Source organism: Acipenser ruthenus, chromosome 8 (genome assembly GCF_902713425.1).
Source record: "Acipenser ruthenus chromosome 8, fAciRut3.2 maternal haplotype, whole genome shotgun sequence".
Taxonomy (NCBI): domain Eukaryota; kingdom Metazoa; phylum Chordata; class Actinopteri; order Acipenseriformes; family Acipenseridae; genus Acipenser; species Acipenser ruthenus.
This window is the reverse complement of record NC_081196.1, coordinates 60189809-60203033: the sequence shown is the minus strand read 5'-3', so window position 1 is coordinate 60203033 and position 13225 is coordinate 60189809. Positions and strand designations below refer to the sequence as shown.

The following is a 13225-nucleotide window of genomic DNA, read 5'->3' as shown; positions in this document are numbered from 1 at the left end:
GCTGAGTGATGTGCATATTAAAACCCTGACTCTACGTTGGCTGAGTGATGTAGCCTTAGGTCTTTGACAGGCTTACATAACTAAAAAGCAGCTCTGCTTCAACTTGTTGCTTGTCGATTGTTTCAGATGACAGCAAGTTCACGGAAGCTATTGCCGTGCTCGTCACCTGGATTGATCGTGGAGAGGTGAACCGTCGCTCTGCAAACCACTTCTACTCCATGGTCCAGTCAGCAAACAGCCACGTGCGACGACTGATGAATGAAAAAGCAATCCACGAAGAAGAGATGGAGCTGGCCAAGGAGCGGTTCAGAGATTCTCTGTCGGGAATCCTAACACAATGTAAGTACCGCAGTGTTACAACCATTGCTTACAGCGGTCCCTTATTTGATGTGATCGCTTCGGTTTATCACAATGTAGCTATTTGCAGATAAAAGCAAACCCTGCCTAAGTGTATGTGCTGTTTAAGATTGGGCCAGTCTAACCACACATGTGTTTTTAAGCCAGTCCAAGTCCTTGTCCAGTTTAAGGTTGCTGCTCCCCAGGTTCAAAGGTCATAAATAATTAGGATACATGATTTATTTCTTAGATATTTTACAGATTTGTAGTTTGTTCCAATTTAGTTTGCTAACTCTTACCACACAAAGTTATTAACTGCTGTGGATAAGAGCACTGCAACGTTTGAACTGCTGTGTAATGCCATTGTAGTATTAGTATTTTCAACAGGTAGCAGCTGACCACATAATTGTACAAAAGCCTTATTTGTGTAATGTAAGCATTAGTATAGAAAGTGTAACTGGACTGGGATAAAATAATCTGTTTTTCTCCAGTCCAGGTAGACTAGTTTAGCAATCTTATTCATCTGTGCAACAATACATTTATAAAATATAACTTAAGATATACTGTAGCTTCAGCTGGTCGCCAATATTGTGACATATATTTCAGATTTCCAGCACTGTATCTTCATGTATATTAAAATCTCAGCAGCTCCTGGTGGTCTCTTATGACTGGCTCATTAATATAATAATGCTCAGAGCAGCTGGGTAGAGCACCCTCTGAGCTCAGACCAGCTGCTTATACACGTTATTAACCTAAAAACTTCATAACATTCTCACAACTTAATGTTGTTGTTTCCTGTGAACTATGTAATGTTGAAATATCCATTTTGCCATACATTACCTGCATTGCTGTGTATAATGCATTCACAACATTCTCACAGCAGAACAGTATAACTGCAGGCTCTGTTAGTTACAGCGTGACGGCCTGTGGAATTCACACACACATGACATGACATTGCACCTTCGATTACATCCTACACATCCTTGCTTTTCACACTTGTGCTTCATTGCTAATGCATTGTGTTGCTTTCACTTCACAAGCGCACCAGGAGAGGTGTTTTGGATGCAGCAGCAGTGAGCTGTAACAATGTTTGAAGTATTGGGTGATGCATTGAAGGGGTTAACAAGCTGGCTTCCCAGACACATCTCAGGCTGAAAAACAAAACCAGTTTTACTCAGGATCCCCTTAAGCATGTGTAATATTCAAGCCACAGGGGTTGACGCACACATTACTGCACATGGTTATGATTGTGATAAAGTAAAGTGAAAGCCTTCATGATGACAATGAGTCTGAGAGCTGTAGTCAGTAGATGCAGTAGATGGGTTTGGTGCTCAGCTGGAATATCTCAAAAGGATGCCAGTGGAAGGGGGGGTGGGGGGAGATGTCAATGCATGTTTGCTGGGTTTTTTCACTAGCCTTTTTGGGAAACAATGTCATTTTGTTGAATAAAAAAAAAACAGTAAGACAAAGCCAGTCAAAATAATAAAGTCAGTTACTGGTACATTCAGTTAGGGGTTGCAGTGTTTGGATCATATCCAGTAATAACAATAGACAGACACAATGTGGTACATTCATGAGGTAAGTACAGTACCAATGGGAGCTGCATGAGGTTAGATCAGCAGCCGCTTTGCTGGGCACGGGCAATCCCGTACATCTGTGTGAATCAGGTAGGCAAAGCATTTATTTATGTTCCTTGTATATTTTACATGATGACAACTACGAAAGTGTTTTGTGACAAATAGAATTAAAACACTGTATAGTAAAAAGTGATGTCAGTTCTTTTAATCATTTAGTGATGGGGTGGGTTGAAACACAGAAAACACAAATCACATCCTATCATGGCTTTATTGGGGGTAAAAGATGTGGATGGACAGGACACTGCATCCATCAAAACAGTTGTATCAATTATTTACAGAGGCCCCTGTATTGGATCTCAGGGAATGTTTAAGGCCCATCTCAAAGCACAAGGACAGTCTTTGTTCAGGATAATACTTTACAATAAATGGTTTTGTTAAGTGTTTCCCTGTCAGTCATGACGGAGCTATACAGTACCTACAGTTAATGAAGTGTAAGTACCACAGAGACCCATGTGCCGTAGCTCTTAATGAAACATTCATCTGATTTACTGAGGCCACACATGGAGCTCATGTGGTGTCTCTGCTTTGCTTGCTAATACTGAGCACAACGTAAATGGCTTATCTTGTTTGACTTCCTTATTCACCCAAGTTGAGCAGATTGTGGCCGTTTTCGCCGCCGCTACCAGGCAAAGGGCATGGGACCATTTCTCAAAAGCACAACGCAAGAACATAGACATTTGGCGAAAGCAGTGCGAGGTTGGTAATTCTACTCACTTGTGATTGTACTCATGATTCCACAGCAGATGCAGAGGCCGTGTTGAGAGGGCTCCAGCTTTGCTTATTATTTTTTGTAGGCTTTTGTTGATTTCTTTCTTTGGCCAGTCCTACTGTCTAATCACAGCAGTGTTAACATAGCCTTTTAATAACAGTATTTTACTCCACTGTAAGATATCTCAGGTGTTATGGCTACATAACACCAAGGTCTGCTACTACGAAGAGATTGATTAACGATTAGGGCTGTGCATATACTTTCAAAGTAATCCCCTTTAACATATTGGATGTTGTTAGGTAGTCATTAAGAGGGAATACAACCTTTAATCTGAAATTACTGGCCTTCATTGTATTTGATCTGTTTAATTCCTGGTGTTACTTTTCATAATAATGCATTCAATCTCTCAATGTGCACAACATCTCTGTAGTGAATTGTGAGATTGGAGTAAGATTTAATCTCTGATTAAACTAGACAAACACTAACACATCTCCCAGTGTACGACACTGATGGGAAATTCAGTCAGCGATTAGCTGTTAAATCGCTCAATGCAGAAGTTCATTGCCACTGATTGGTACTCAGTTGTGTAGATAAGGGCCAGTGAGGGAAAGACAGCTTTTCTTGTATTGAAATGAACACATTTTCACAGGTTTGTTTCAGTTTCATTTAACTCCTGCTGACACAAAACATGTTAAAGAGAATCACTGAACCTCTCAATATCTGCACAGCCCTAGCTAAGATTAAAGATTACATTCAGAAATCCTGGTCATGATGAATTCATATTAGAATTAGACATTAAGGGCTATTCACACTTTAGCAGGGCTTCTCAAACTCCGTCCTGGGGACCCCCTGTGGCTGCTGGTTTTCATTCCAACCGAGCTCTCAGTTACTTAACTAGACCCTTAATTCAACTGATAATTTGCTTAATTAGACCTTTTTACTTGTTTTCAGCTCTTGAACAGTTGCATATTTCAAGTTAGCATTTGATAAGTAACTTGAACTGAGTTTGAGAAGCCCTGCACTATAGCGTTTATCCGCTGCGTTTTCTAGATTAAAAAACCTAACCTATGGAATTGAATACAACCTTTCGTACTTAACCACTGCGAAAAAAAATCTGAAATTCACTACAAAAAAAAAAATAATTGAAGCAGGTTTGATTTTTGGACGAGAAACGGCGCGATCACCACCCTCTTGTGTAAAAATCTACACAAACGTGTATATTTGTGTATAGCATATCCTACAAATAGTGTTGTATTTATTTACATAGTTCTGTATTGCGTGGGGAGCCTGATAGGTTGGGTGTGTGTGTGTCCCCATCTTGCCTGTGATATTTGGTGCGCAAATGGGCATGAAGAAGAGGGTTGCAAAAAACTTTGCATTTCACGTTAAGTCTGAATACAAAAATCATAGCGAAACATCGGGCGTAAAAAACACAGCAAATAAACGCTGTAGTGTGATTAGCCCTTTAGTACAAAATAGTGTATCGTAAATGCATGCTTTCTACATGGTATAAATTCAGTATTGAACTATAATTATGTTAGTTTATACACATTATTTTTGAATTGCCAACATGAAAGTGTTACCAGTATAACAGTATACAGTAAGACCTGGATAATAAATAAAAATAATAATAATAATAATAATATGTGTGTGCGTGCGTGCGTGCGTACGTGTGTGTGTGTTTTATACCCAAGAAAAGTGTCTGCACGTTCATACAGTAAAAAGTAAGTAAGTTATCCTCCTGTTTTTTCTTCCTCACTGGATGAAGTTACATTTAAAATATGTTTAGCTTGTTAAAGAGTAAAAAGGAAGGATTATAATAGTCATAGTAATTATGTCATTATGAACAGACCTGTACAACTCAAATAGCATGTGTTATAAAGAGGTACAGGAAACGAACACGCTGGGGATGTGTCTCAGGAGTATACAGGACCACACTGTCATAGTCAGGTCTATAAAGGGAATCACTCCATTTCACTAACCAGTTACATACAGAGGTAAGGTGCATTCGTTCCATTATTGTTTGACCAAATCGCTGTGTTATTAATAATACAGCATACTGTACAACTAGAAATGTGTGTAGGAGCCTCATTTTGATAATGTGAATGCAGTGGTGTGTCAGGTCAGGGTTGGGTGTTTGATTGAATATTCACATCCTTCCAAAAACAGTACAAGCATATACCGTCAAAAGATATCAGAGTAAACAGGAAAGAAAGTTGCCAAGATCAGCCTAAAAAAGAACATTGTTTGAATATTTACTGAGCCCGTTTGTTCCACACAAACCCTGCCTAAACCTGATTAGTAAATACTCCATGACCTCTTTTGGAGAGGGACCTAAGGGCGCAATTATGTGACTGTAGCAAGTTTGCTCAGTACCTTATTTTGTAAACATTTCTTGTTTTACAGCAATAAAAAAAAAAAAACAGAATATTCTGAATGTTCTAGGCGGCTAATATTCTTGCTGGTTTATTCAACCTGGATCAATGCAAAGCGCTGAAGTTAGCAGATGTCTGCAATGTGTTGCATGTTCTTTTCCGATTGATACTTTAGCAATCACAATTACAACGCTTAATGTGTGTCTATTTGTGTCAATGTGCATCTTGTGAATAAGAAGTAAAGCGCTCACAAAGCCCTCTCTTAACGTAGGAGCTGCGGAATGCTCACAGTGAGGAGCTCATGGGTATACGGAGGGAAGAGGAGATGGAGATGTCAGAGGATGAGTCGGAAGAAAATCCCAATAAGAAAATCAAAATCAATGACTCAGGTACGGGGAGGTTTCACACCAAGACATTAAAGCTTCCAGAGCTCAAAAGCCAGCACGTTTCCCCCCTTTATAAAGAAGGATACCTGGTGGAAATCCTGCGGAACTCGTTGTGTGACGCTCAGGTCGATACAGTTTGCTCAGCCATGTGTTTGGGTTATTGTGCATATTGATTCACATGTCACAATCCTCTGTCTTCTGGGAATTCTTTTCATTTTCCACCTAAACTTCTCTAAGCCTTATATACTGCACAGTTACACTTCGTTGAGTAACATTGCTTCATGCTGTGAGAACTGTTTTTATATTGTATAAAAATGTGACCACGCCCAGAAGTCCCCTTCAGAACTGCCAGCTGAGAAGTGTATTCCTCATATTTACCCCTGCTACCCCTTGTGATGATCGACTAGCCAGTGAAATTTCTAACTGGGAGACAGAATAGCTTTTTACACACTGCTTTTAAAGCTAGTGGTTATAATTATGATTCTTTACGCGATCAGACTTTATAATTGAATTATTGGATGTTTCCCTGTGACAGCGCTTGCTGTCCTTCAAGTCAGTTTTACTCAGTGGGTACCAGAGTTCACAGAGGTCACAGTCAAGCCAGTATTATACTCTCTTGTAATTGGATTCACTCAATGAAGTCTTCCATTTCCTGCATAACATTAACCTTCAAGCCATCTGCTCTACTGAGTGACTATTCCTTTCTCGTTTATTGAATGCATACACTTAAGAAAAATCTACATACAGGGTGATTATAAAGCCAGAAATCCCTCCATCATCTCTTAAAAAAAGCTCAGCTGCAAGAAGATTGTTTTGCACTGGAACCTGGAATGGTGGAACACATTCAGTATAGCGGCACTTTTCATGTGCTGTTTTAATTGCAAAGTAACCCTAAAGGCATGCTTCAGGAAGTAAATAACGGCATGCTTGGCTGAGAGATGGAATACCATCCAGGAAGGTAAATTGCTTTAATACAGTTTGCAATAAATAAAGATGATACGTTCTTTGCTTTGAATACTAAGTGAAGCACGCCTTCACAAAGAAGACAGTGCAGCATCTTTTATTAATTCTTCTCTCTTTACTTCTATTCCCTATTTAGTTTATTTTAAGCAATGCAATAAATTATGTTACAATTGAAGGACAATTTTGCGCCTCCTTAATATTTCAAGCACTGTCATAAAAGAATAGCTTTCATTCTAAGCAAGCGCTGAAGATTGCAAAAGGGATTACTTGTCAGATAATATGTGGTGTTGTTATGGTAAGCACTATAGATTTCCAAGGGGCCCCAGGATATTAGGTTACTCATATAGAGAAATGCTTTTAAATTGGGCCCATGGCGTTGTATTAATATTCTTGATTTTTTTTTTAATATTGTTTTTCATCCAATTTATACACAGGGTTGGCATTATTAGAGTGTTATATTACAGTATCTTGATTTTATAAGGTATTGTTTTTTATTAGATTTGACCACTTTGCGGGAGCATTATTAGAGGTGTGAATTTATAATCTTGGCACGTAACTGGGCAATATAGCCAGGGTTGCTTGAATTCTCCTCCAGCCACCCTTTTTGCACAGGGTACGCATTCACAGCTGGGTAAAGTAACCGTGCTTATCCAGTGTATGACTAAGCTGGGGCTCCTATCCAAGAAGGGACCAGTCTTTTCGGACTAAGCCTTATACAGCCTTTTAAATAGGCATGCAGTTGCAAAACTTCATTTCAAAACACTTTCATTTGAATGACATGAATACAGTACCCTCCGCTTTGATCAAGATGCTAAGAGGACTTTACAATGTTTAGCCGGTCTCACTCATAGTAAAAATGGCATTGCTTCAATCAGCATAGCATGAGAGTGTAAAAATAATGATACTCTCTACAGCGGACACTTTGTGCTAGATAACTGACCTTGCTTTTCTTTCACTTGCTTTGTAACAATGAAAGGATAATAATGTAGCTCTTCTCATCACCCTGGTCCAGCCTTGGCTGCTCAAGCATATGCCCTGAAAGAAGAGAATGACAGCCTTCGCTGGCAGCTGGATGCGTACAGGAACGAGGTGGAGCTGCTGAGACAAGAGCAGGGGAAGGCGTGCAGGACTGAGGAGGATCACACCAAGGAGCATCAGCTTCACTTTCTACAGCAGACCATGCAGGGCATGCAGCAGGTACAGTGCCTACACTGCTCTTCAGAGTGTAGGCTAACCACCGGGAGTTTACACTTGCATTGAATCATCAGTGAATTACCATACTTTTACTATGCTTTATTATACTTCACTTTGCTATGATTTCACCATGGTTTACTTCAGGTTTTTATATTTTTTTTACCTACAGTGAAAGGTTTTAACTACAGTATTCCTGTTTCTGCATCACTCATTTCAGACTATAAAGTTCAACAGAGTAAAACATGCCCTATTTTATACAAACATGATATTCGTCATGCCTATAGTTTACCCTTTTTATAAGTCACAGCATTGCATAGGATTTACCCTATGTGCGCTTCAGTAACGTTTGTCTTTACAGCAACTGGTGGAACTACAAGGAGACTTACAAAGGAAAGAATCTGAGCTAGAACACGCAAGGGAAGAGCAAAGGTGTATGGAGGTGCAGCTCATCGCCTTAAAAGAAAAGGTAATTAAAATGATACACGCTGTTCAGTGTAATGTATACAGTATGCATCTGCAATGAGGAAGTCTATCTATCTATTATTGAAATAGCTTTTGATTTCCCAACAGCAAGTTTCATTTATGGAACACCATTACACATTGTCGATACCGCAGATCTGAATTAATGGCATGCCTGTAAACTAAAGCGTCTAATGTGTCCAAGGCAGTGTGGTGGGGCTCAATACATTACAGTGCAGGTTTATGTTTCAGATGTGTTTCTTTTATTGGTTTGTATCTGTTTACGATCGGTAACTCAGCAGGTTGCTGCAGAGCATGATAATATGGATAGATCACTGTTTGGGATGTGCGGTGGCAGACAAAATTGTTTATGCAGCAAATTCAGAGAGTTTACTGGTGGAAATCCTGTAAAACCTCCACGCAATTAATTTGTGCCTTATACTGCAGAATAGATTCCTTTCTTGTTAGGAGTTAGGATTTTCAACATGGCATGTTTAGAAGATGAACAGTTTTATTTGGTGTGTTCTGTATAAGGGGATTGGCTGACCCAGAGCATGGCTCTTATTCTGCGCCTGTCTTTCATCTGGATTTGAAAGAGACATGGTGTGCTGAAGCTGAAAAGTACATACTGTTCTGTACTTCTGTAGAACTTGCTGCCCTTGGCATGTCTAGTGCATTTGCAGTTTTTCAGACTGATGAATCTTATATTGTCTGAGTCCATTTGCTTATGCAGTAGGCTTCTGACCAGAATGCCATCTAGCATAGAGTCTGTAGGGTGCAATTCTTTTTGCACAATTAGTGTACACTTGTGGGTAGGATATCATTGGCATCCTGAGTGCTCACGCAGCTCACTGCTGGACTGCATTTTGTTATTCTGAGAGGATAGAATAAGGAGATATGGAAAACATCCATCCACTGTCCAAAACTGTGTTCTGGGAGTGATCAGAATACATAACACAATCTCAGAATTTGCCAAGCTTTGGGTCCAACTTGGTATTTTTCCTAAAGGTTCCTGGAATGGCATTCCTGGTTTATTAAGCAGTGTTTCCATGCCTGGTTTATTAAGCAGTGTTTCCATGCCTGGTTTATAAAGCAGCGTGTCCATGCCTGGTTTATTAAGCAGCGTTTCCATGCCTGGTTTATTAAGCAGTGTTTCTATGCCTGGTTTATTAAGCAGTGTTTCCATGCCTGGTTTATTAAGCAGTGTTTCCATGCCTGGTTTATTAAGCAGCGTTTCCATGCCTGGTTTATTAAGCAGTGTTTCCATGCCTGGTTTATTAAGCAGTGTTTCCATGCCTGGTTTATTAAGCAGTGTTTCCATGCCTGGTTTATTAAGCAGTGTTTCCATGCCTGGTTTATTAAGCAGTGTTTCCATGCCTGGTTTATTAAGCAGTGTTTCCATGCCTGGTTTATTAAGCAGTGTTTCCATGCCTGGTTTATTAAGCAGTGTTTCCATGTCTGGTTTATTAAGCAGTGTTTCCATGCCTGGTTTATTAAGCAGTGTTTCCATGCCTGGTTTATTAAGCAGTGTTTCCATGCCTGGTTTATTAAGCAGTGTTTCCATGCCTGGTTTATTAAGCAGTGTTTCCATGCCTGGTTTATTAAGCAGTGTTTCCATGCCTGGTTTATTAAGCAGTGTTTCCATGCCTGGTTTATTAAGCAGTGTTTCCATGCCTGGTTTATTAAGCAGTGTTTCCATGTCTGGTTTATTAAGCAGCGTTTCCATGCCTGGTTTATTAAGCAGTGTTTCTATGCCTGGTTTATTAAGCAGTGTTTCCATGCCTGGTTTATTAAGCAGTGTTTCCATGCCTGGTTTATTAAGCAGTGTTTCCATGCCTGGTTTATTAAGCAGCGTTTCCATGCCTGGTTTATTAAGCAGTGTTTCCATGCCTGGTTTATTAAGCAGCGTTTCCATGCCTGGTTTATTAAGCAGCGTTTCCATGCCTGGTTTATTAAGCAGTGTTTCCATGCCTGGTTTATTAAGCAGCGTTTCCATGCCTGGTTTATTAAGCAGCGTTTCCATGCCTGGTTTATTAAGCAGCGTTTCCATGCCTGGTTTATTAAGCAGTGTTTCCATTGACACACAGCCACTTTTCCTGTTTCTGAAAACCCCTCTTGCTTTCATCCCAAACAATTCAGTTTTACAATTCAGTCTTGTTAGAACACTAAACATTCTGTATTCAGCTGGCTATCCACTGCTGTCTGGCTTTCTTCATACATTTAGAATGTCAACAGCTGGCAGTACCCAAGAAAGCTGGGATCTGGCACTCAGTAAGGGTGATTTATGTTTTTATTGATTTAATAATCAAACCATTTTATGTCAAACTGCATTATTTATTAAGAAATACCGTGCAGTGTGAAAACCCATGAATATATGTATTTTCAGAACAGCATAGATGTTACAAGGCATTGATAAATGTTAACCTTTGGGTGTAATTCGGGGGACGGTAACAATCTAGACTCCCTATTTAAACCCCTCACAGCCTATGCTCTCTCTCTCTTGCATTAGCTTTTTGCATACACTGCGACCCGTTCTCCACCCCTGCCGGATTCTCCTCAAAATATCTCATTATTTCTCTGATGGAAGCTCAGTACCGTCTACTTCTAATGCAGACCTCTACCCAGCAACCAGACCTGCTGCCCCAGCACTACGGAGATGAAAACACCCGTCAGCAGGCTCAGCCTCCTGAGCAGCTATTTTATAAGGATTGGCCACTCGCCAAACTCTTAAAAACCCTGGATAACAACAATACCAACATCCCAGCTGGAAGCAAGCGGATGGCGTTGTTCAATAATAATTATACCTTTATATCTGCTATATCCGCGTTGCCTCCTTCTCGCAAGCGCACTTCTGCAAACTCACTCGCCCAAAGTCCCAGCACAGGCGCAGCAGCCCCTCCTCTCCAGTCATGGTTGTCGCCTCCTCTCCAGCACAGCAGCGCAGCAAACGAGTTTAAATTTGGAAACAGGCTTCACACTGCTATTTTACTGGACTTTCTCATTCTGTACACTAACAGTTTTCACTGCAACTGAACTAAAGCTATTTTTTCATAATTTCGATTTTCCTGTCTGCCGAGTGGGTGGCCTACACATAGATTTTCCCCATAACCAGTCTTTCTGTTTCTGCTTGTCTCTTCTTCCTTGTTTTATGTTACACGTTGGCACATGGTCTTTGTTTGTCTTCACAGGTGCGGGTTCTGTGGGGAGCCGGTGGTCCTTCTTCTGGGGGGGATAGTGAGTCTCACTTCCCCGGCCTGGAGTCGGTAATACGCAGGTTCTTTGAATGGTCAGAGGGGACCACCGGCCAAACTATTCTTTCACAGCTCATGTGCTATATCTTGCCTCAAGAGGAGAAGGCTCTTTTTCTATCCTCCTGGGATGTGGCCCTCTTACCTTAGTGCTCGAGTCCCATAACTAACAGTCTTGTTTGTTTTCAGACTCTTTTCTCTTTTCTTTCAAGGTTCCGAAACCGTTCCATCCTCTGAGGGAAATCCAGCTGTTGGGCAAAGCCTGTTAACAGCTCTCAAGTACCCAGCTGCAGGGCAACGCCTATTAACAACTCTCAAGAACCAGCTGCAGGGCAACGCCTATTAACAGCTCTCGAGAACTAGCTGCAGGGCAACGCCTATTAACAGCTCTCTCAAGAACCCAGCTGCGGGGCAACACCTATTAACAGCTCTCGAGAACCAGCTGCGGGGCAACGCCTATTAACAGCTTTCGAGTACCCAGCTGCAGGGCAACGCCTATTAACAGCTCTCTCAAGAACCCAGCTGCGGGGCAACACCTATTAACAGCTCTCGAGAACCAGCTGCAGGGCAACGCCTATTAACAGCTCTCTCAAGAACCCAGCTGCGGGGCAACACCTATTAACAGCTCTCGAGAACCAGCTGCGGGGCAACGCCTATTAACAGCTCTCGAGTACCCAGCTGCGGGGCAACGCCTATTTAACAGCTCTCAAGAACCAGCTGCGGGGCAACGTCTATTAACAGCTCTCGAGTACCCAGCTGCGGGGCAACGCCTATTTAACAGCTCTCAAGAACCAGCTGCGGGGCAACGTCTATTAACAGCTCTCGAGTACCCAGCTGCGGGGCAACGCCTATTTAACAGCTCTCAAGAACCAGCTGCGGGGCAAAGCCATTAACAGCTCTCGAGAACCAGCTGCGGGGCAACACCTATTAACAGCTCTCGAGAACCAGCTGCGGGGCAACGCCTATTAACAGCTCTCGAATACCCAGCTGCAGGGCAACGTCTATTAACAGCTCTCATGAACCAGCTGTGGGGCAACGCCTATTAACAGCTCTCACGTACCAGCTGCGGGGCAACACCTATTAACAGCTCTCGAGTACCAGCTGCGAGGCAACGCCTATTAACAGCTCTCGAGTACCCAGCTGTGGGGCAACGCCTATTAACAGCTCTCGAATACCCAGCTGCAGGGCAATGCCTATTAACAGCTCTCGAGTACCCAGCTGCAGGGCAACGCCTATTAACAGCTCTCGAGTACCCAGCTGCAGGGCAATGCCTATTAACAGCTCTCGAGTACCCAGCTGTGGGGCAACGCCTATTAACAGCTCTCGAGTACCAGCTGCGAGGCAACGCCTATTAACAGCTCTCGAGTACCCAGCTGCGAGGCAACGCCTATTAACAGCTCTCGAGTACCAGCTGCGAGGCAACGCCTATTAACAGCTCTCGAATACCCAGCTGCAGGGCAACGCCTATTAACAGCTCTCGAGTACCCAGCTGCAGGGCAACGCCTATTAACAGCTCTCGAATACCCAGCTGCAGGGCAACGCCTATTAACAGCTCTCGAGTACCTGCTGTGAGGCAGCGCCTATTAACAGCTCTTGCGTACCCAGCTGCAGGGCAACGCCTATTAACAGCTCTTGAATACCCAGCTGCAGGGCAATGCCTATTAACAGCTCTCAAGAACCAGCTGCAGGGCAACGCCTATTAACAGCTCTCGCGTACCCAGCTGCGAGGCAACGCCTATTAACAGCTCTCAAGAACCAGCTGCAGGGCAATGTCTATTAACAGCTCTCAAGAACCAGCTGCAGGGCAATGCCTATTAACAGCTCTTGAATACCCAGCTGCAGGGCAATGCCTATTAACAGCTCTCAAGAACCAGCTGCAGGGCAACGTCTATTAACAGCTCTCAAGAACCAGCTGCAG

General features: G+C 42.1%; 1 protein-coding gene across 6 annotated transcripts in view; it reads left to right on the top strand.

Moving 5' to 3' along the window:
* LOC131696573 (ecto-NOX disulfide-thiol exchanger 1-like) overlaps window positions 1–13225 on the top strand; it is an 80894-nt gene that overhangs the window by 53836 nt on the left and 13833 nt on the right. For all 6 annotated transcript variants that reach the window (XM_059029399.1, XM_059029402.1, XM_059029401.1 and 3 more), the window contains 5 exons: window positions 127–339; window positions 2563–2669; window positions 5329–5446; window positions 7419–7603; window positions 7959–8066. In XM_059029399.1, the coding sequence (XP_058885382.1) occupies window positions 127–339; window positions 2563–2669; window positions 5329–5446; window positions 7419–7603; window positions 7959–8066 (731 nt within the window). The remainder of the gene's footprint in view (window positions 1–126; window positions 340–2562; window positions 2670–5328; window positions 5447–7418; window positions 7604–7958; window positions 8067–13225) is intronic.